Consider the following 24,227-nt stretch of genomic DNA (forward strand, 5'->3'; position numbering starts at 1 on the left):
CTTTGTTAGGTAAAAAGAACCTTTTTTGAGTTACTCTCCCTGGTACAATTTCTAACATTTATTAGATTCTCTTACATTACATCACTCCCTAGTAGTTGATAAACCGGAACCATTGTCATTTAAGCACACTGGGGAATTTTTCTTTTAAAGTGATTCAGTGGGCTTTCCTGATAGCTCAGTTGATAAAAATCCACCTGCAATGCAGGAGAACTTGGTTGGTTTCCTGGGTCGGGAAGATCCGCGGGAGAAGGAATAGGCTACCCACTCCAGTATTCTTGGGCTTCCCTGTGGCTCAGCTGGTAAAGAATCTGCCTGCAATGCAGGAGACATGGGTTCAATTCCAAAGTGAAGGAAAAAAATTTATCTGCAAAAAAGCATTAGCAGGCTGACAATAGGTATTTCATCTCCAACTAAACCTAATGAAATAACCTTTTAAAAGTGCTAAAGGTAAATAAGTCAGGCTAGAATTCTCTAATGACTTTGGAGTACAAGAAAGAAGGGGAAATAAAGCCATTTTCGAGTATGTGGATTGATAGTTTGCTCCTTACAGGTATCTGAATAAACTCTTAAGAATGTATTTCAGCAAGGAGAAAATTATTAGAATTTTGTCTTTTTTGGTTAAAAAAAGAAAGCCAAAACTGCTACTAAGAAGGTGTGTGTATAAAATTTAGCCCATATTTATTGATTTCCTAATGTTATTTCTTTCCAATATATGTTATAAAGGTATTCATTAAAAGCAAGATTTTACTAAGATTAATATACTCTAGTGATCAAAGCTTTTCTCTTAAATAATTGTTAGTCATTGATAGATAGCATCACACTACTGCAGAGGCAGAGGTAGTAAACTTAATGGTATTCAAGAGTACTATGCTATTTACATTTCTGAAGAGTAAATACATACATATCAACTTTAGTAAATTAGGTTATTAAATCATTTATAATTTATGAATCACAAATAAGGAACGTTTCTTTTATGTCTTAATAATCTATTTGAAAACCCAAGCATTATATAACAATTATATAATCATGTGGTCATTTGAATTCTAAGAATCTTGTTTCCTTTGCAGCGTCTAGCTTTGGAAGCAGAAAAAGTTCAAGCAGCCCACCAGTGGAGAGAGGATTTCGCAGTAAGCACCCTTTTTAACTACTTGAATTAATATTTACATTAATGTCTTGTGTTTTGATAACTAATGGTTGCATTTAAAATATATTTTTAGTGATGGACTGTGGGACAAAAAAACAGTTCACTATACTTCATTTAAAAAAAATACCTTCAAATATTCTCCCATACTCCAAAGTATTTATAAAATTAACAACAGAAAAATAACATTAAACTGTAGCATTTGAATAATCTTTGTATGTATTATGAAAATGTAGTAGTTGAAAACAAGTGGCATTTTCTAAGAAGTGACATGTATAATGTAATCACTTTGGTGGGCAATTCAATTGAAATTAGAATAAATGTATTAATATTTCTTTAATTTATTCCACATTAGCTAGACATTATCGTTTGTCTGCTCTGGCTTGCTTTTACAAATATCAGATGATACTAATTTTTGTCTGAGTTTTTTTGATAAACTAGTTTTGTTCTTCAAGAGTCATTGGGGTGAATTATACAAATCTCAGAAATTCTTGTGATGAATTCCCTTTTTTTTGCCTCCGTCCCTCCCACCCTTCCTCCTTCCCTCTTTTCTTTCTTCCGTCTCTCCCTCCCTTCTTCCCTCCCTTTTGCCTTCCCTTCCTTCCTCCCACCTCTAGCTGTGTCTTATCTTCGTATGTCCTTGAAGAAGTCTGACCTTAATAGTTAAAAGACTTCTGTTACATATTTGAGTTGTTTCATTTATAGTGAATATCTCTTTAGTTTCTGATTAAAGAACAATTCCAGACAACTCATTTGGGGAATGTTAACTGTGTCCTCCCCACATTTAAAGTATCTCACTCTAATATGATTACAGTAAGAATGACAGCTTGAATATACTGTTCATTTGTCTTTGAAAAACAAAAATCTCAGATTTCAAGGTGAGAAAGTTGTGCTTCAATTCAGCATTAAACTTGTTTAGTGCTTAGGAATTGAGGTTTAAGGTTTAGAAATTAGCACTTTTACTTTGTGTTTCTGTGATTATATTGTATATCAAAGGAAAATGTAGTAAATGGCACTTCATTTACTTATAGGGTAATAGTTAAATAGTCTTTCGTGTTTATTAGTTCTGATATTATTTACTTTTACTCTCTTTTCTACTAATTTATATTTCTTAAGTAAACTCCTAGTCTACTCAGTTGAGACTCTGATTACTGTCAGTTCAGTTCTTTCATTTGGATTGATCATATTGCTTGCTTTATTGGTATCATGTAGATACTGGCTTAATCCACAATTGTTTATTATAGGTGCACAGGTCAATATGGCATCCATAAAATATATATAAAGAAAAAAATTAATGATTAAGTTAAAATGCAATCATTTTCAATATAGAGGAGAAATTTTAAACTCATCCAGTGAAGATTTTACAGGGCAGTTTGTTGCTGTTACATGAAAGGAAAATAAACTTGCATTTGTTTGGAGTGGCTTGAATAAACCAAAAATAGCCAAATATTCTTTTAATGAACTGATAATTAATGCTATTTATTTTTCCTCCCCTCTTAGAAGTGGCATAGTAAAAGCATAATAGTTGTAAAGTTAGATCTTGTAGTCTGCCTAGTCTTGATATAGTAAGTTGGTGCTGTTTTAGTTTTAATCATGACTAATTCTGAGAATCTAAAAATTGTAAGTTCATTCAAATCAGATTGCATAGTATATAGATTAGACTGCTTTTCTCAAAAGCTTCTCTTGCATTAAAGGAATTTGGTAATATTTCAGTCATTATTAGTGGTATGTATTTTCAAATTTTCTAGGGAGAAATGCTGTATAAAAATAACTACAAGTAGGAATGTAGTATATAAAATTTCCTTTCCCAGGAAACTCATTAACACTAAGTTAACATTATAGCAATGATTTATTTTTCCTTATAGAAGTAATGGGTGACCATTGTAGATGGCATGAAAACTCTTAATAGATGACATGAAAACTCTTAAATGTGTGCTAGCCATTACTTTTTTATTTAATCTAAACCATCATCGATTGTATTGCACTTTACCATTTATGTATAGCTAAGAAGGAAAAAAAAATAAACCAATCAAATTATGATACATCAACAATTTTAATCGGTATTTATACTTTTCAGATATCAAAATGTGTAAAAATCCACCTTGAAATATAGCTATTTAAAATCTACTCTCTCAGTGCCTGTATCCATACAGAAGTATGGCTAGGAAAAGTCATGCAAGAGAACAAGTCAGTTACACAATGACAGTAATGCCATCACTAGATCTTCTATTGTTAAATAGAAAGTAAATGATTTACCCAGATTTAGGAGTTCTTAGCAAATAGTCATCACTGTGTGGGAGAATTTTGAACAAATTCAGTTCTAAATTTGCCTCTAAATTACTTCCAATTTATTCAAGATCTATGAACATAGTGATTGACATTAAAAGAGACCATTAAAGGGAAAACAAATTAGTGCGCTTTAGAGCCCTGTCAACTCATTTCCTGAGTATCCTTCTTGATGAACTATAAATGGTGTTCACAGTACACATATCTGTCACAATTTGCATGTTGAGAATTGATATTTTCCATGTAAGTCTTTACAGGTGCCCTTCCCTTTGAAATAACACAGGTGAGGCACTGTTGAGACAATAGTGATCTTATATTTGAAGAATAGAACCTGGATGAAGATTGCCTTCGGATTCAAATAAATAAATATAGCAAAAATAGGAGCTCCTTTTCCTCCTTTTTGTTTCTTTTCTTCTCTGATAAACTAGACAATGCTACGGTTCATTTACATACATTAAGGTTAAACAAATCCTTCAAGACTGTGAAAAAAATAAAGTTCACTTTCATGAGTGGTTGGAAATTAGAAATCGATATTAAATCTCTCTTTATTTTGTGAACACAGACAAAACAACTGCAAATTTATCAATTTCTTAACCAAACATTTAAAAATGTTTAATTTGAAGTTAAATGCTTCCATACTCCAAAAGATCCTTCTTTTAAACTTTATAAGCCTTTTATCTTTTAAGGGATTTAACTATTTGCATCAGTGCAATATTTCTTTAATGCCACCCTTTAATAATTTAACACTAGGATGATTTGAAGGCAGAAATAATTTACTAAAAGGTACATTAACATTTCAAAAAGAAATATAATATGCCAGTTCTTCCCTCCAGTATAAATAGGGTGGTTTCATTAACATTACTTAGGCAAAATGTTGATTAACATTCTGTAGTCTGTACTGTAGAGAAATCTCAAGAACAACAAGAACAAAAGGCAAAGCATTAAAATGCTGGCAACAAGAAAGGGCTCCTGTAATTCACACTCTCCCTCAGCTCCACTCAGTTCCCAGTTGGATGTACAATTGAGGGAACAAAAGGCGTATACTCTAAATGGATTAAGATTTATGCGGTCATGCATTTACAAGTTCAAACCAATATTTGTAAATAAGCTGTGTCTACCAGCTTCCTTTCAGGTCTGCATACAACTTACTGGCATTAAAGGGGACTTTTTATGTCATGTATGATGGGGCAAATTATTTTATTAAGGGCAGGTGGGAGAAGGGAAAAGGAGCTTGGAAAATTAATTGTTCCGCATTAAATAATTGCTTTTATTTCTACTGAACAGATCCTTTCCAATTGCTTCTGAAATCTCATTTGATTGCATTGCAATGGTTGGTTAACTAAAGCAATTTTGTTTCCAACTAAGCCTGCAATATTAATTGTACTTACACATGTATAAACATAAGGGGTACCTAATTTGTATTTTAATAAGTGGGATCTTTATGTATGGCTTACTAGCATCAGCTTGCTACTGTGAAGGCTGAGTACAGACAGGCTAAATTGGCCAGTAAATAAAACATTTGACGAGCCTCCTTTTAGCTCTAGCTTCACAGAGAAACTAAATTAGACAGTAGAAATTTTTCTAGTGAAGTTGAATGCTATTGAGTGTTAATCAGACTAATTTAGTTTTAGTTGTATATATATATATATTTTTTAAATTACCTTACTCTAATAATATTTTCAAATGTTGCTTTAAAAGTTGTACTGTGTAGAATTTCGTGTTTATATGTGTTAAATTAATAGGCACTGGCATTGTATATTTATTATTTCATCTATCCTTAGTATTTCATGAAATAGCCTTACCTCTATTGATTGCAGCACAAACAGTTGTGAATATGGGAACTATGAAATCATACTATATTTATTTTGGTTACAGGTATAAGAGAAACACTTTTCTAAATTTGTACAGGTGCTGGATATGAAAGCGCTGACTTTCTAGGAATGAAAAATGGTGGGCAAGGTGGCATTTTGTCTTAATGAAAGAATGAATGAATTTAATAGATTATTAAGATACTTTAGTCTGTAGCTGGATTTAGTCTGTTAGTTTCTGCCTTTGGTAGAGTCATTCTTTTGGAATCAAGAGCTCTCATATTTCAGTGTATTTTTGTAACACTTCATACATAGGGAAGTAATCAGTTTTCTACTACTGCTTTTTTGAGTCTTATCAATTTTCTCCTCATCATCAAGACAGATGAAAAAGAGCCACAATGCAAAACTGATTTACCCCCCATATTGTGGGAAACCAATTTAATAGAAAAGATCCAGACAAATATGTGTTGTCTGACTTTTTCTGTTTGTGCATGCACATAAAAGCCCATGGTAAAATGACTATAAGACACCAGAGTAGAAAATAACAACCAGGGGCTTTAAATGATTCATTATCCTGATAACCCCTTTTTTTTCTTATATTGAAAAAGGAAGCAACATCTTTACTCATTATTTACCTAGCCAATACTGTTTAAAAAAATTTTTTTCAATATATTCTAGTAATTATTCTGTTCTCACTATTATTTCTTCTGAAGCCAAAGTCACATGATAGCATAAGATGATACAGTAGAACCCCTGCAGGTAAAGCGCCATGACCATATGTGCTGGAATAATGCAAGTGTCCCTCCTCTCAGGAGGCAGAGAGGACGCTGGGAAATGGGGAGGTGGGTGGAGTCCTATATATTTTCCAAGGCTAATCTGCTGCCTGTGTATTCTAGGATTGAGCTGATTTTACATTACTACATTAAGGAGAGATTCCTGGAATTACTGCCATGTTCTAAAAATTATAATCATGAAGAACACACAAATTCATCCTCATTGATACTTGTTAGAGTCAGTTATTTTCATCGGCAGATATTAAATTGTAGTTGTCACAAGAGAGCTTTTGAATGTACCCGTTTCATTAACTTCTCTATAAGTTGAGCTGCATTTTATTACAGTTTTTGGATACCCCTTAAAACCTCACCTTAATTTCTCAACTGCAAAAGAAATAAAAAGATGAAGAAAATGTATCAGCATTACAAATCAATGTAGAATCTACAAAGATTTGCTCTATAAACTTTTATCTGATTCATTTTCTTACTTAAAAATTTGCAGTTACGTTCCATTTTCAGTAAATGGTATACCAGGCCTTTCATGATCTTGCCCCATCTTATCTTTAGTAAATTTTCCATTCCAACATTTCCCCAGTAGTTATTACCCTTTCCCTGAAATTCTGAGTCCTAAGCAGAGTAAACAACTTGATGTTTTCCTTAGACAGTGTTTCCTTCCTTTTCTCACTTTTTGAAAATTTCTGCCTAGAATCTTTCATCTCTCCCGTTTCCTTTTGGTTTTGATCCACCAATCTTGGATTCATTGTTTGTCTTATATGGTCCTCTAATGCTGAGTATGTATTCATATTCAGGTATATATTTCCTGTATAATTTTCCTTTTACCACATTTTTTCAGCACTGAAATGTAAACTTCTTGGGGATAAAAAAATTTAGGCTAAAGCATAACCAAAATAACTATAGTCTAGTACATAATAGACAGTAGTCTATAAGTAAGTAATTTTAAAATTAAAAATACTGAGATATCTATTTTTTACTCTAAACATTTATTGTCAATTTTGCTGGAGAAATAATTTTTAAAGTTTGTTGAAACTGCCCATTTTTAATGTCTGAATATGTTTGCCCACAGCTGTGGTATAGTTACATAACACTGGGCTTGGAGGTATGCAAATCTCCTTTAAGTATTGGCTTTCCCACTAACTTGCAATGCAGTTTCAGAAAAATAGCAATCTTTTGATATTAAATTTTTATATAGAAACTCTTGGTTCTGTTGTCTCCACTGGCATAATTATTTTTGTGAGATGCTCTGTGTCCTCCCTAGCTCCATAACAAAGAAGCTATTTACTAGAATCCTTGAGATCCATCTCAGGTGCTCACATCCAGGCTGATGCGAGACCTATGAGGGCTGTCTGCCTAGTTCAGTGAGCATCTCCCAGCTGCATTGACTCTGGTACTCGAGCTCTTTTCATTGCTCTAATGAAAGAAATACCATTCTGCTCAGGCTGCTATCAACTGGTGCATCCCTAACTGTAAAGCCTTTGGACTGCAGTATTAGGGTATTCTGTGCAGAAAGAGGGTAAATGACCTTATTCCTAACCATAGACAGTTTTTAAAACCTAGATAAATAATATTTTAATGTACCATTTTAAAAAATCAAAGTTCATACAAAACATTCACTGTAAACAAAATATCAAACTTACTTTTCTTTATAGAAAATGAGAACACAACATGAAATCTATCCTGTTAAGACAGTATAAGTAAGGGTACAATACGTTGTTACCTAAGGGTAGTGTTGTGTGGTTGATCCCCATAGCTGTTTCTCCAGCTTGGTTGAAGTTTTATGCCATTGATTACTGACTCCCATTTCTTCCTCCTCCCCAAACCCTGGTAACCACCATTCCAGTCTTTGATTTTATTAAGTTGACTGTTGTAGTTATTTCATATAAGTGGAATCACGTACTATCTGTCTTTGTGTCTTCTTTATTTCACTCAGTGCAATGTCCTTGAAATCCATCCATGTTGTTGTATTTATTGTAGAATCTTTACTTTGTGTGTGTGTGTGTGTGCATTTAGTCATGTCCAACTCTTTGCAATCCCATGGACTGTAGCCCCCCAGGCTCCTATGTCCATGGAATTCTCCAGGCAAGAATACTGGGGAGGGTTGCCATTTCCTTCTCCAGAGACCTTCCTGATCCAGGGATTGAATTCATGTCTCTTGTGTCTCTTACATTGGCAGGCAGATTCTTTACCAGCTGAGCTGTCAGTGAAGCCCTCTACTTTTTAGAGAGGCTGAATAATAATATATTCTATTTATATACCATAATTTTTTCATCCATTCATCTGTCAATGGATGTTTTGGTAGGTTCCACATCTTCAGTTCAGCTCAGTCACTCAGTCGTGTCTGACTGTCACCCCATGGACTGCAGCACTCCAGGCTTCCTTGTCCATCACCAACTCCTGGAGCTTACTGAAACTCATGTCCATTGAGTCGGTGATGCCATCCAACTATCTCATCCTCTGTCGTCCCTTCTCCTCCTGCCTTCATTCTTTCCCAAGATCAGGGTCTTTCCCGATGAGTCAGTTCTTCATATCTGGTGGCCAAAGTATTGGAGTCTCAGCTTCAGCATCTGTCCTTCCAATGAACACCCAGGACTGATCTCCTTTAGAATGGACTGGTTGGATCTTCTTGCAGTCCAAGGGACTCTCAAGAGTCTTCTCCAACACCACAGTTCAAAAGCATTAATTCTTTGGCGCTCAGTTTTCTTTGGCACTCAGCCCAACTCTCACATCCATACATGACTACTGGAAAAACTATAGCTTTGACTAGACGGACCTTGGTTGGCAAAGTAATGGCTCTGCTTTTTAGTATGCTGTCTAGGTTGGTCATAGACAGAGTGCCTGAAGAACGATGGACTGAGGTTCATGACATTGTACAGGAGGCAGTGATCAAGACCATCCCCCCAAAAAAAGAAATGCAAAAAGGCAAAATAGTTATCTGAGGAGGCCTTCCAAATAGCTGAGAAAAAAAAAAAAAGGAAGCTAAAGGCAAAGGAGAAAAGGAAAGATACACCCATTTAAATGCAGAGTTCTAAAGAATAACAAGGTGAGATAAGAATGCCTTTCTCAGTGATCACTGCAAAGAAATAGAGGAAAACTATAGAGTAGGAAAGACTGGAGATCTATTCAAGAAAATTAGAGGTACCAAGGGAACATTTCATGCAAAGATGGGCACAATAAAGGACAGACATGGTATGGACCTAACAGAGCAGATATTAAGAAGAAGTGGTAAGAATACAGAGGGAAACTATACAAAAAAGATCGTCATGTCCAGATAACCACGGCAGTGTGATCACTCACCTAGTGCCAGACATCCTGGAGTGCAAGCAAAGTCAAGTGGCCCTTAGGAAGCATCACTACAAATTAATAAATTTCCATATCTAAGCTATTTTAAATAAGGGTACAATGAAAATGAAAGTGTTATTATTTCTTCTAGATCTTGATTTTAATTTTTTTGGACACATAGCTGGAAATGGGATTGCTGGATTAAATGATAGTTCTGTTTTTTGTTTTTAATTTTTTTTTTAGAAACTATACTGTTTTGAGTAATGATTGCACCATTTTGGTTTCTCACCAGTAGTTTGCAAGGGTTCCAATTTCTCTACATCCTCACCAATGCTTGTTGGTTACCTAATGCATTAAAGACTTAATGGTAGAAATCTAAAACTGTAAGACACTTAAACATAGCAGAAAAGTTTCAAGACATTATTCTTGGCAGTGATTTGATGGAGTGACACCAAAAGCATAGGCAACAAAACCCAAAATAGACAAATGAGACTACACAGAGCTAAAAAGCTTCTGCACAGCAAAAGGAACAATCAACACAGTGAAAAAAAAAGCAGCCTAAGAAAGGGAGAAAATATTTGCAAACCATATATCTGATAAGAGGTTTATCTCCAAAATATGTAAGAAGCCCATACAACTCATTAACAGAAATAACAACCTGAGGCCTTTCTCATCATCAGACGGTGGAGCTAATTCTCATATTCCCGTTTATTGAAAGTGGAAGTCACTCAGTCATGTCTGTCTCTTTGCAATCCCATGTACTGTAGCCTGCCAGGCTCCTCTGTCCGTGGAGTTCTCCAGGCCAAAATTCTAAAGTGAATAGCTGTTCCCTTCTCCAGGGAATCTTCCCAACTCAGGAAGCAAACCCAGGTCTCCCTCATTGCAGGCAAATTCTTTATCGTCTGAGCCACCAGGAAAGCCCATTTGTTTAATTCTTCTCTCAAATAGGGCAGAAACATCTTTCCATAGGAGTCTTTGAGGAGACTTAACCTTATCCTCACCTTATAAATATCCCTGTAAACTCTTCTTTATGTTTTTCTCCTTTTGTAGAAAACAGTCCTCCTCTAGCAAATGAATGTATGAAAATAGATTTCTGATAATTTTTCAGCTTTCTTCCTATTATATTATTATAGTTCTTGTTCATTCTGAATGTCCTCTATTTTTAAATACATTCATATTTCCAAAAAGCTCTTTGAAATTAAATGAGATAATTTATGGGACTATGCTTAGCACTTTGGAAGGTCTCAAAAATGGTAATTTTAATAGAGGAGGCACTATCCACTTCAAGCCTTATTCTTTTTAAGAAGTTCCCATTGCTTCTTAATGATTAAGTGTGGCTGGGCATATCTGCTTAAGAAGGAAAATATATATTGCCCGTAATAGGCAGTAGATGATTGCTTATTAAATTGACTTAAATCCATTTTACCTACATTCCATTTATGAAAAATCAGTGCATTTGGAAATGACAGGTACTCAGCATGAGACTAAGAAATTTTTTTTTGTTCTTACTTATATTTGTCTTTATGATTGTATGAAGTTCTAGTTTATTCACTGCCTAAAATAGCCCCGGTAGACCTTAGTAGAATTTTTTAAAAAGTTGTATCTAAAGATATTCTTAGGAAGTACAGAGATTAATACATATTTCTATTTACTGTAGATACTTTATGATCGACCCTAGGGTAATAACTCTATTCTCATAGATAATTTTTATATTGAGAATAGCATTAGATGTAGGAGAAAGAAGTGGCAACCCACTCCAGTATTCTTGCCTGGAGAATCCCAGGGACAGAGGAGCTTGGTGGGCTGCCGTCTATGGGGTTGCACAGAGTCGGACAGGACTGAAGCGACTTAGCAGCAGCAGCATTAGATGTTGGAATAGTTCCACTTTAATGGCATTATAGATATGTTAATATTTGCACATATTGCCATGGGAAAGAGAAGGCTTCAGGAATTGAAGAACTGGAGTAGAGAGCTTTTGTTCCTGAAGGACTGGCACTACAGTGATGAAATTTGGAGCTTTTTTATAAAGAAGCAAAGTGATCAGATAGATGCAAGCAATTAATATACAGTCATGGGATTTAGTCACTAGTAGGATACATTTTGACTTTGGGAGTCACCTAGAAAATGACCATGAGAACTGTGTTTCAATGGAGGGATTATATGTGTTCAGAATACATGAAAACTGTTGAAACGTGGGTCTGGATAATGTTGAGAGTATGAATGTTGCAATGAGAAGTCTATTGAGTAAGTCTCTTAAGTAGACAGAAGGCATTTTAAAAAGGTCTTTGAATTAAACTTATAAGTTTAAAAGAAAAGACAACGAAACCTAGAGAATATTGATCCACATGATTGAAAAAATATTAACTGGACTTTAGTGCTGGATTTGATTACATATAGGAAAATACTATGAATATTTAGAGAAATTATTATTTCCATTCATGCAAATCAGCTTTCTTCTTTAAAGTTCATGCTTGTGTCGTCTTTTAACCTTACAAGCCAGTTTGTCAATGGATTTTATTCCTTATGCTATGCAAAGTTGTCAAGATTTTTGTTTGTTTGTTTTACTTTTTCATCAACATAACAAACTGGTTTCCTTTTATCATTAAAAAAGTCACCTCTTTTAGTTTTGCCACATATCTTTTGTCATAGTCTTCAAGTCTCGAAAAAAAAAAAGGAAAAAAAATAGACTGGCTCCACCTTTTCATTTTCATCTTCATCCAGTGGCCAGCCAACTCCAGTCTAACAACGGAATTCATCCATGGTGAAAATGTTCTCAGTGGTCACATTTACCTCAGCTCATCAAATCTAATGAAGTTTTTAATTTATCTCTGTACTTGGTACTTTCCTATCTTTTTAGTGTACCACTTCTTATTTATTCTTTCATCAAGGACACGTTTCTTCTGTTAGTTTTCAGGAAACTCCATTTTTCTGGTTTTCCTATTTTCTCACCATTTATTCCTTCTTAATCTTCTTTTTTAGTACTTCTTTCTGTACTGTAGCTCTAATTTTAGGGAACACTTTAAATTTAGGGAACAGTCTTAGAACTGTTCTAAGTTTAAGGAACAGTCTTAACCTGCTTGTTTTTAATGCCCATTATTTTCTCCCAAGACATTGCATCCATTTTGTTGAAATTATATAGAATTCTACCCAAATCTCTTTTCTGAGCTCTAGGCTCATTTATCCAACTGATCATTTGCTGATTCCATTTAAATGCCTCACTTGCATGGCACTAACATGCCCAGAAGAGCTATTGTTTCCATCCTACTGCCCCCCCGCCACCAACCCACCACCACCACCCGGTATCCTGATCATCTGTTAATTTCTCCACCTCAGATGAGATCAAGTTCTCATCTAGCCAAAATTAAGTCATAATCCTTTATTTCAGGACTTCCCAGGTGGTACCTGTCAAAGCAGGAGACACAAGAGAAACAGATTCGATCGCTGGATCAGAAAGATCCCTTAGAGTAGGAAATGGCAACCCACGCCATTATTTATGTTTGGAAATTCCCAGGGACTACGGAGTCTGGTGGGCTGCAGTCCATGGGGTTGCAAAGAGTGGGACACGACCAAGCAGCTGAGCACACACACATGCACACAGTCCTTTGTTTCTCCCTCTGCCATAACTGATCACATACTGTGATTCGTGTGTAAATTCTGTTCCGAGTCCATGTATATCATGCAACTATTCATTTCTTCTTTACAAACACCATGTTTATTTGAATTACTGGGCTCCCACAGGCAGAATAATCTTGAAATTATTAATCAAATTATGAATCAGAAGTCTACTCTACTGTCCTTGGGGAATCCACAGGTTTGTTTTACAGAATTTTACTGGCCCAGCATATACATAATTAAATAAGATTTTAGACTGTCAGTTCGATAGAAGAGAATGAGATTTTTTAAAAGAATTAACACAATTTTATAAGATGGTGGGAAATGAAGCTTTATATATCCTTCTGATACAAACATTTTAGACACCAAAGAAGATGAACAAGATGTACAAATTTTAAACTAATAAGTCAGGCAAATATCAAAACAGAGTAGTTTAAATAACACAAAGCTGAATGTAGAAAGTAATAACTGCTGCTTTTCTCAAACTACCTGTGAAAAATGTGTATGTAGCAGTAACAACAGTAAAATCAAAGCAGCACAGGTAACAGAAAGAAGGGAAAAAAGCCAAACGTTACTTCTAGCCAAAATTAATGATACAAAATATGAAGTTTTGTATGGATTTGGTTGTAAAATAGCAATTTCTAAGTGCCTACTTCTGCTTTGTTAGAAGACATTATGATCTGAGAGAGAAGGTAATCAAGAGAGCTTGTAATTGCTGGATGTTGTAAGAATCAGCTCTCATGGGAATTGTAGTATTGTGTGCCATGGGATATATTATATGTTAATTAAATTATTAGGTTCAAAAATTATAAAAGTAGAAAAAGCTACTTTGTTATAATGTTTCACCAGTGTGTGTACAGCTCTCCTAGGGATCCTATAAGAATCAAATGGAATCCCTTTTTTTGTTTTCCAAAGTCTTTTATTACATTCTCACCATAAGGTTCTCCGTGACATCCTGTGAGGTAAAGTCAAGACACTGAGCATCCTTCGGCAGTGAGCCAGTGTAAATAACTAGAATGTGATTTCTCTCTCATGGGTCTTAAAACTGAAGAAAGCTTGACAGACACTAACTGGAAGTCTTACTAATTATGGAAATAAATATAATTAGTCTAAATGCAGTTCTAAAGGTTGGAAAAAAGGGACTAAATGGTAAATACACCTGAGGTAGAAAAAAAATTATAATAAGCAAGTAGAGCTCAAAAAATCTGAGTAGTATTGCTGCTCAGTTACTCAATCATGGCCAACTCTTGGGACCCCATGGGTTGCAACCCAGCAGGCTCCTCTGTCCATGGTATTTTCCAGACAAGCATACTAGAGCAGGTGCCATTTCCCACTCCTCGAAACCATGTCTCTTGCATCCCCTGCATTGACAGGCAGATTCTTTACCGCTGCACCACCTGGGAAGTTTGGGAAGTTGGGTTTAGTTAATAACAAAATAGCAATAACAGTAGTAATCAGGGCTGTGCAATCACTTTTTCCCTAAAGTTATAATACCTTAATTGTTTTTGTAAAAGTTTTAGTATCGTTATTTAAAAATTAAAATAATTACAAAAGAAAACTTAAAATCTTGCCTAAACTCCATAGCAAGGTTTATTCCTTGTTTACATTGTCTCATCATGTTCAGTTTATCTGTTTATACTTTTTTCATGTATTTTTTCATGATATACATACAAAATTCGTTGATACAGTCAATATAACAGAGTGTACAGACTTATAATCAGAGAGTATGCTCTATTTGAATAGATTAGCATGTTTGTGTGTTCTCTCACTTTCTTCATACATCCCCCAATCTCCTTAAACTATTACTTTTAAGATTCACCTTACTTCTATAACCACAGTGTTTAATACTGCTTCTATAATTTGATGGATTAAATGCTATCAGTATAACTTTTATGATAATTTTCCCATTACTGCCCTTATGTTTTTCTCTTTAAATTCGTAATTTGATTGAATGCATTTTGTTGTGAAGTAGTTGGATCAAGACGAGCTGTGAGATTCCTTAATTCCTGAGTTCTTGTGTGACTGAGAATATCTGAGCATTTCATTTTGGGCTTGAAAACCTTGACTAAGTATGCATTTTCTCCCACTCTAAATTTTGGGGCATTGCTTTACAGTCTTCTGTCAGTTTTCGTGGCCATCAAGAACTCTTAAGGGGCTTCCCTGGTGACTCTGACAGTTAAGAATCTGCCTGCAGTGTGGGAGACCAGGATTCAATACCTTGGTCGTGAAGATCCCACGGAGAAGGAAATGGCAACCCACTCCAATATTCTTGCCTGAAGAATTCCATGGATAGCCAAGCTGCAGTCCATGCAGTCACAAAGAGTCAGACACAACTGAGCAACTAAATCACACACACACACACACACACACAGACACACACACAGACACACACACAGACACACACAGACACAGACACACACAGACACACACACACAGACACACACACACAGACACACACACACACACAGACACACACACACACAGACACACACACACAGACACACACACACAGACACACACACACACACAGACACACACAGACACAGACACACACACACAGACACACACACACAGACACACACACACACAGACACACACACACACACACAGACACACACACACAGACACACACAGACACACACACACACAGACACACAGACACACAGACACACAGACACACACACACACACAGACACACACACACACACAGACACACACACACACACACCCCACTACCTACCTAAAGCTATTCTGACTTTAGCCCTTGGTTTCCATCCTTAATTGATTTGATTCTTTTCACTGATTCTGTAATGATATGTTCTTTGTTTTTGAGGTTGAACAAGGAAATGTTACATCTGATTGTTGATTGTTTGATGTCTTCTTATTAAAATTGTAATTTCATTTCAGAGATGTTTATGTTTACTTTCAGCATAGTTTTGAATATTTCTGTGTGTAATTTTTCATGGTGTTTCAAGAATATTATTTAAAGTTGGATCTCTATTTCTGTTTTCCATAACTGTATATTCCCTATTACAGTTTTTAAAAAATACATTTTTATTCAATTACATTTCATTTGATATGATTTTCTGAAGCCTGTCTAGAATGATGGTCTTTTCACCTGCATCTGTTCTTTTATTGTTTTCTCGTGTCTTTTTTCACTAAATAATCTGTTTTTTGTATCTCCCACTTTTCTCTATGTTCTGGCAGCTTCTTTGCCAACTTATATTGGTTTATAAAGTAATATTTTGAACTCCTCTATCTTTTATTTCCTTTTATTTTCCCCCCTTGCCTTCTCCCTCCACCCTTTAATTTAAAGAATTGATCTACAGTTTCTCTGACCCTCTAAAGAGTCACGGATCTTAATTCTTTCTTTTATTTTAGAATTTCATGTTAAGTTAGTTTTCCTATCTTCCCTCCCTTTTCCAAAATGGCTATGTGCAGGTTCCATAATCTTCACATTAAATAATGATTTGATAGAAGTTGATGAAAGTTTAAAAAAAAAAAGAGAACCAAATATAGTTTAGAGATAGCTTAGACTTTCTCCTCATAGGACTTTTCCACTAAGATGAACCGTCTTAGTTGTGTTCCTTTGTACATTTTCAGCCAGTTGTTAACATTCAATAAGTCTGTAAGACATGGTAAAAACAATTAAGTCATGGCTTTTCTTGAAGCAATATGATGATTGTCATTTCTCTTTCTTACCAGGATTTATTTTCTTTTACGCTTTTCAGTGAGAACTTGGTATTATTAATCACATTTTCAAAGTCAAAATAGGGAATGTCTGACTTATGTTTTCCTGCAAATATTAATATGTATATGTAATTATCCACTTGATACCAGCTGGATATCATAAATCCCACTTTTAAATACATTATTAGAAAATATGAAGAGAAGAAAATATAATGTAAACCATTATGAAGATAGAGAAATCAGAAATACTCAATAGAAACCCTGCAGTTACCGTTTGTACATTAGAATTATTGATTCTCAGCTTATAATGTGCTTCTTGTTTCAGGAATAGGTTATTTTGTTGCATAACATTCAGTCTAAAATTATTTTTTGAGCCACGAAACAATTCAAAACCTATGATATTAGAAGTGGCAAACAATAATAAATGCTGACCAGGGTCCCAGAAATATTTAGTTTGGTTGTTTCCTATTATGTGATTTTTAGCTAACTAATCCCAGGGACAGGGAGCCTGGTGGGCTCACAGAGAGTCGGACACGACTGAAGCGACTTAGCAGCAGCAGCAGCAATGCCGTCTGTGGGGTTGCACAGAGTCGGACACGACTGAAGTCACTTAACAGTAACAGTAATGTCTAAACCACAGGGTTTTTTTTAACAGTAAAAAGGGGATAATATTGGAAATGTTAGCACAGAATTTTGATACTTAATGAAAATTATGCATGGAAGCGTTCACGCAGGTCTTTGAGAAGTAGATTTAAGCATTTGAGATAACTGAAATTTGCTTAGCAATCCAATTTAGTTTTCTTTATAAACATGACTTATATTTTTCCCACTTGGTTTCAAGTGGACAGCATCCTGCTGTCATGAAACATCCTTCACATACACATAATTAGTCCATTTAATTGAGATCAGTTATGCTTGCAAATGGGTTGTTTCTCTTTAAACATGGTTGTAAAGATTAAAAAACAAACAAACATGAGATAGTCAATAAGGCAAACAGTACAGAATCAACATATCCAAGTTGATAAATGTTTCTTTGTTCTGAGGGGTTTTGGTTGTGAAATAAAGAACATGCAGTATACTCAGGAGAGAATAGATTACAGAATTTAAGTTGTAATAAATCTAAAAAATATGTTTGACTGCTAAATTCTTTTTCATCATATTTGTGCTGAGTGAAAATGACCACATCGTATATTCAAGCTGACTTAAGTCCATTTCTTTGACTAGAAGGGAAATGAAACTACTGTGACAGAGAATATCAATGTTTCTGTTATTTTAGTATCATAGATGTTAATCTTAAGGCTTCCCAGAAGTGTCTAACTTCTACAGGTTTTTCTCTGAAATTCTGATTCAGAAAGTCATTCATTTGATGACCTAGATTTTAATCTCTGGTTTCTTCTATATTACAGGCTTTTAGTTTTAAATTTTGGTTCATAATGAGCTACCAGCTTGAGTAGCAAGGACAAGTGGTGGGAAACATGAATAATTTTAATCTTTAAATGAGTTACACACCATTTTCATCAAACTCTATTTTCTCATCTGCACAGCCACAGAATAAGCACCAAGAGTTGTGGAACTATAGAATGAATGCTGGATTGTCTGGCATCTGAAGCTTTGTCTGGCTTACTTGCTCTTGTTTCCTTTCTCAGTGAAATGTCAAGGGTATTTCATTGATGATTATGAATTGTCTTGAGTCATGCTATGTGACTCAGAAAAATATAGCAATGACAAGAAAGGCCAAGGTCTTGCTACAAAAGCACTGCTCGGCCATGTTGAAAGCTTTGTGAATTCAGAATGAAGATGGGCAATTGTACTATAATTCAGAGCTCTGCTTGAGTGCCAAGGAATCATATCTTTCAATAGCTTTCAAGTTCTTTAGGAGATGTAAAATTCAAGGTTACTGTTGAGCAAATTAAATTCATCAAATACTTAGACTTCAAAGGTATAAACATCTATTGTGTGGTTTGAGAGAAAGTCTGTTGAATCATGTTGGTACTAGTCAATTTGCTAATACAGAAACTATACAATATAAGAAACTTTCACAACTGATTATAAAGTGCAAGCATATATTCATCAAAAAGTGAAATTTCCTTAGCTTTCCTTCCACTCCCCCTCTCCATCCGATTACAAAAGGAGAAAGAAAAAATATTCTAAGTGATTAGCAGTGAGAACTAAAGTTAAAGCGTGTCTGCTCAGTCATGTTTGACTCTTTGCGAGCCCATGGACTGTAGCCTGCCAGGCTCCTCTGTCTGTGAAATTTTCCAGGCAAGAGTACTGGAGTAGGTTGCCATTTCCTCCTCCAGGGAGTTTTCCTGACCCAGAAGATCAAACCCCTGTCTCCTGCGTCTTCTGGACTGGCAGGGAAATTCTTTACTGCTGCACTACCTGGGAAGCCCTTTAGTGATGAATAGTTTGGTTATTATCTGTTACTTGAGATTATATACGTGAATTTTTTTTTTCCTTTGAGAAATATGAGTTTATTTACTCTTTTACTAAAAATCATGGTTCATTTTCAATTATACTTTTTCATAGGTGCAGTTAATATAAATGTGAAATGTATATTATATATATTCATTAGTTAGTTAGTTCAGTCCCTCAGTCGTGTCCGACTCTTTGCGACCCCATGAATCGCAGCACGCCAGGCCTCCCTGTCCATCACCAACTCCTGGAGTTCACTCAGACTCACGTCCATCGAGTCCGTGATGCCATCCAGCCATCTCATCCTTGGTCATCCCCTTCTCCTCCTGCCCTCAATCCCTCCCAGCATCAGAGTCTTTTCCAGTGAGTCAACTCTTTGCATGAGGTGGCCAAAGTACTGGAGTTTCAGCTTTAGCATCATTCCTTCCAAAGAAACCCCAGGGTTGATCTCCATATATAATTTTTCTTAAAATGTAATATATATATGTATGTTACATATATATCCATTATATATATATTATGTATACATATATATATATATATATATAATATTTTCTTAAGAAAAAATAAGGTGGCTATGTATTTATTTGGGACTATAAAGGGCAAGTTGATTACCCGGAAAAACTGGGCAAACTGTTGCCTGAGTTGCTTGTAGATTGATTTCCGAGCTTCTCCCTTGTTAAAAACTGAGGTATGGCAGGAGCTTAACTGCTCTCAAGCTTCCCTGCAGCTTTATTTGTACCAGTTTGGTGACAGGCAGATTCCTGCTGGGACACCTGATCCCAAAAGTAAATAGAAACCAAAAGTAAAGAGATGACAACAAAATAGGTCACTAAATAGGCTTTATTGGCATTGATTGTCACTAAATTTAAAAGCAAGTTTTATTGAATTAAAGCAAATGTGTGGGCAATTAACTTGTCTGCATAGTGTGTCAACATATTTTGAGTAAAATTATTTTCTATCATCTTTCCAATAGGTATTTTGTAGTGATATCTTGGCATACATTTAAAATTTAAATCTTACATATTAGCACCAAGTCTTTAATGATGCAGAATTCATTTGTTTCTAAACTTGACTTTTTTTTTTTTAAGTGAATTGAAATGTTTTAAGAATTAGATGAGGGAGCAAATAAAATATTATAATACATGATACTGATAGGATATAAGCAAATATGCCATGCTGGATATGTTTCTATCCAAATATAATTATATCTTGCTTCTGTATTTCTGTTTCTCCTTAACTTTTAGCTGTCTGTTTAGGCTGCCCTCTAGTGAAATAAACAGTGATGAAAACAGTAATGAAGACAGTCTTTGAGCTGGTGAAACCTTATTTTCTGTACCCTTTCCCCCTTTGTCATTTTCCTCTTTATGTCATCTGCGTTGTATCAATACTTTGGCTTGTTAGCAATAATCAGTGAGGGAGAGTTGAAGAAGCACAAAGACCAATTTAAAGAAAAGTCCAGCTTTGTGAAGCTGATTTCCTTTTGCTAATGGGAAAAATACCATTTCAGAAGCTCACTGGACGGGAACATTCTTATTCAGAAATTGAGAGATTTAGCTTTTGATATTTCCATATTAAAGATGCTTGTTTTGTTTATTATATTTATTAAATATTCACAGGTTTACAATATATAGCATATGATGTGAAATTAGTAAGTGAAAGAAGAATGTTCTTTTGCTCCAGAGGAAAATATGGAATCTTTAACATATATCTGGATTCCAATTCTGTGTTGCTTCTTACTAAGTAACTTTGAGAAATTGGCTTACCTTCCCAAACCTCCATTTTCTCATCTGCAAATTATAATAATATACATATTTTAATATTTGAGATGAGCACTGCATGAGATAGTGTGTTTACATACTGAATTATCAGTAAAATGACATAATGTTATCATTATTATTGTTCCTAACTTGTTTTACAAAAGACAGCTCTATAAAGATTAACTGGGATTTATTCTTTGAGTCATATTTTATACCTCCTTAAATTCAGTGCAAGTGTTTTCAGTGTATATGTGAGCATCCATATATGTTTTATGTATTATGTTGTTCTACTGGAATTAGAAATGAGTGCTGATAACCTCAGATTCTCGGGTTTTCCTTTGTATACATACAAAACTCACACATTTCTTAAGAAAACATTTCACTTAACGTTTTGTGCCGACAATTGTAAAAACAATCTTGAAAGAATGATATTAGATCGTTGTCTATTGTCTTTCTATGCAAATATGTTAATACTTACTATGGATGGAGGTTATGGGAACAGAGAGGGAGGAAGACAGAGAGTGGCTATTTAAAGAATTTTTTTGTGTTTTATCAGAAAACACCTTTGAAGATCTCTGGCCACTGTATTTTTTAGTGTCTGTCATACTTTGGTGACAGGGAGAACCAAAAGGATTGGTGGGAGCAGAATGGACAGTACTTGCTGCTGCTGCTGCTGCTGCTGCGCTAAGTCGCTTCAGTCATGTCCGACTCTGTGTGACCCCATAGATGGCAGCCCACCAGGCTCCCCCATCCCTGGTATTCTCCAGGCAAGAACACTGGAGTGGGTTGCCATTTCCTTCTCCAAGGCATGAAAGTGAAAAGTGAAAGTAAAGTCTCTCAGTTGTGTCCGATTCTTTGCAGCCCCATGGACTGCAGCCTAGCAGGCTCCCCCGCCCAGGGGATTTTCCAGGCAAGAGTACTGGAGTGGGGTGCCATTGCCTTCTCTGGACAGTACTTAGGCATCACTTAAAATAGTTTGCACTACCAAGATGTCAGAATTTTGTACTTTGATAACAGGAATGTCCTCTGTCTGGGAAAATTATACCATTTGACCTAGTGTGGGAGGATCAAATAAACTATAGTTGCAATGTAAGTGTGTATATACCTGACTTGTCATGTCAGGGATATCAGTTTAGGTGATCTGTGCAATTGTAGATATGACACCCTTCAAAATTTAACATACTGTTACTAAGTTACCAATATGAACATTTTGATGATTCCTTAGTATATTTCAAAATGAGAATTAAATGAAAAATATCAGGTAAATATATGTGTAAAATTGACAATACCATTGAAGCATACAGTACATTTGATTAAGCATTTATTCCAACTTTGCAAAGCAAATATCCCTTGGCCTTTATGGGTAGTTAAGTTTTCTAAAGACTGGAGCAGTTTGTAATTTTGATATCACTCCTTTGAGATTGTTGTTCCAAATTTCATATCAAAGCTAATGTTTAATGATACAGCATCCTTCTCCCCTCCAAAAATTCCTGCAACAGCATTTAATTTTTAAAGTGTTGGTAATAATATAAAATATACTTAAATTATATAATACTATATTGTAAATTAGGGTTGCCAGGTTTAGCACATTAAAAAAAAAAAAACCCAGCATGCCCAGTTATATCTGAATTTCAGATAAATAACATATATCTCTTACTATAAGTGTGGAACGTATTTTTAGTAAAAAATATTGTCTGAAATTCCAATTTAATTGATTATCTTCTGTTTTATCTTGAAAACTGTATTTTAATACTTGTATTAAGCTCTTAAATGAAAATTCTTAGCTCAAGCTTTCATCAACTTTCTATGCTTATGTCTGTTTTTGCACAGTCTCTGAATGATTTCTAAATAATACTATTTCAATCATATAACTAACTTTTATATCATTTATTTGGGGACTGGGAAGGACATTATATATGTTAGTATTTATCAGCTTGGTTAATCATTTTTAGCTTTTTCTTGTATTCTGCTGATATATAGTTGACAAATTTACCTTTAAACCATGAAATATAGAGGACAATTTCACTTGATCTGCTTTCAGTTTACTTACTTCTCTTGGATGTTTCTAGAAGAGCTATTTTTAACAAATAATCGATGAAAGATGCCAAAATATGCAACAGATTGGAGGGAAAAACACAGCCTTCTAATTTTTTTAGGGAGGAAATTGTGTCTGTAAAGGTTAATTGGCTGCTAATATATTCTATTCCTACTTCTCACCTAGATATTAACTTTGAAATTTCTTTCTTCTTTAAATGTAAAATATTTTTCATACTGAGTTTCTTATGTGCTAGGAGAGAAGTGATTCTGATCAAAAGATGAGTATGTCTGTGTGTTCCTTTGTTCAGTAACACATCTGGAAGCATAGTTTAAAGTGTAGACAACTCTGTAATTGGCTTGCTTTTTTACAAGATTTCTGCTCTCCACTAAAGTGACACCAGCCTCTTGTGATTAAAATAACTTCAATTAGTCAAGTACTTAGGCTGATCAATCTCTCTTTTCCCTCAGTTTCTTGTTTAAAAATTGTCTAAGTATTATTATTGAAAAGAAAAGCTATGATAAACCTAGACAGTGTATTAGAAAGCAGACATTACTTTGTCAACAAAGGTCCATTTAGTCAAAGCTGTGGTTTTTCCAGTAGTCATATATGGATGTGAGAGCTGGACCGTAAAGAAGGCTGAGTGCTGAATAACTGATGCTTTTGATATGTGGTGCTGGAGAAGACTCTTGGGAGTCCCTTGGACAGCAAGGAGATCAAACCAGTGATCAATCTCAAAGAACAATAACCCTGAACATTCATTGGAATTTCTGAAGCCCTAACACTTCGTCTACCTGATGGGAACAGCTGACTCATTGGAAAAGACCCTGATGCTGGGAAAGATTGAAGGCAAAAGAAGAAGGCAGCAGAAGATGAGATGTTTGAATAGCATCACTAATTCAATGGACATGAACTTGGGAAAACTCTGGGAGATAGTGAGGGACAGGGAGGCCTGGTATGCTGCAGTTCCGCGGGTCTCAAAAAGTTAGACACGACAGTGACTGAACAACAGCAGCAACAAAAATCATTACTTATGTTTAGGAAATACTTATTTCCATTTCAACCTTCTCTTCTGTTTATATAATCACAACTGTTCTGTTCTGTTTATATAATCACATCTGTCTGTTCTGTTTATATAATCACATCTCTAAAACACATATTTTTTGGTTACTTAAGTAATGGCATTGATTATAATTGTATAAAATAGTCCTAAAATAATTTGAATACTAGAAATGAGTAATATATATTATCTATGTACATCTTAAAATTTCAAAGTTCTTTCAAATAAATCAGAACTTAAATTTATTATTGCAACCCTTTGAAGTTGGAGTTCTTTGCCTAGCTAATAAATGAGATGACAGAACAACTTTGGCTGTATCAATTTACTTGTTTGCTGCCACAGACTAAGAA

At 34.9% G+C, this 24,227-nt stretch overlaps 1 protein-coding gene across 13 annotated transcripts in view; it reads left to right on the forward strand.

Annotated features, from left to right (window-relative positions):
* Positions 1-24,227, forward strand: part of CACNA2D1 (calcium voltage-gated channel auxiliary subunit alpha2delta 1) — a 539,624-nt gene that overhangs the window by 289,706 nt on the left and 225,691 nt on the right. For all 13 annotated transcript variants that reach the window (XM_040260717.1, XM_040260719.1, XM_040260724.1 and 10 more), the window contains exon 4: positions 1,068-1,127. In XM_040260717.1, the coding sequence (XP_040116651.1) occupies positions 1,068-1,127 (60 nt within the window). The remainder of the gene's footprint in view (positions 1-1,067; positions 1,128-24,227) is intronic.

The sequence above is a fragment of the Oryx dammah genome, unplaced genomic scaffold, assembly GCF_014754425.2.
Source record: "Oryx dammah isolate SB20612 unplaced genomic scaffold, SCBI_Odam_1.1 HiC_scaffold_18, whole genome shotgun sequence".
NCBI classification, from domain to species: Eukaryota; Metazoa; Chordata; class Mammalia; order Artiodactyla; family Bovidae; genus Oryx; species Oryx dammah.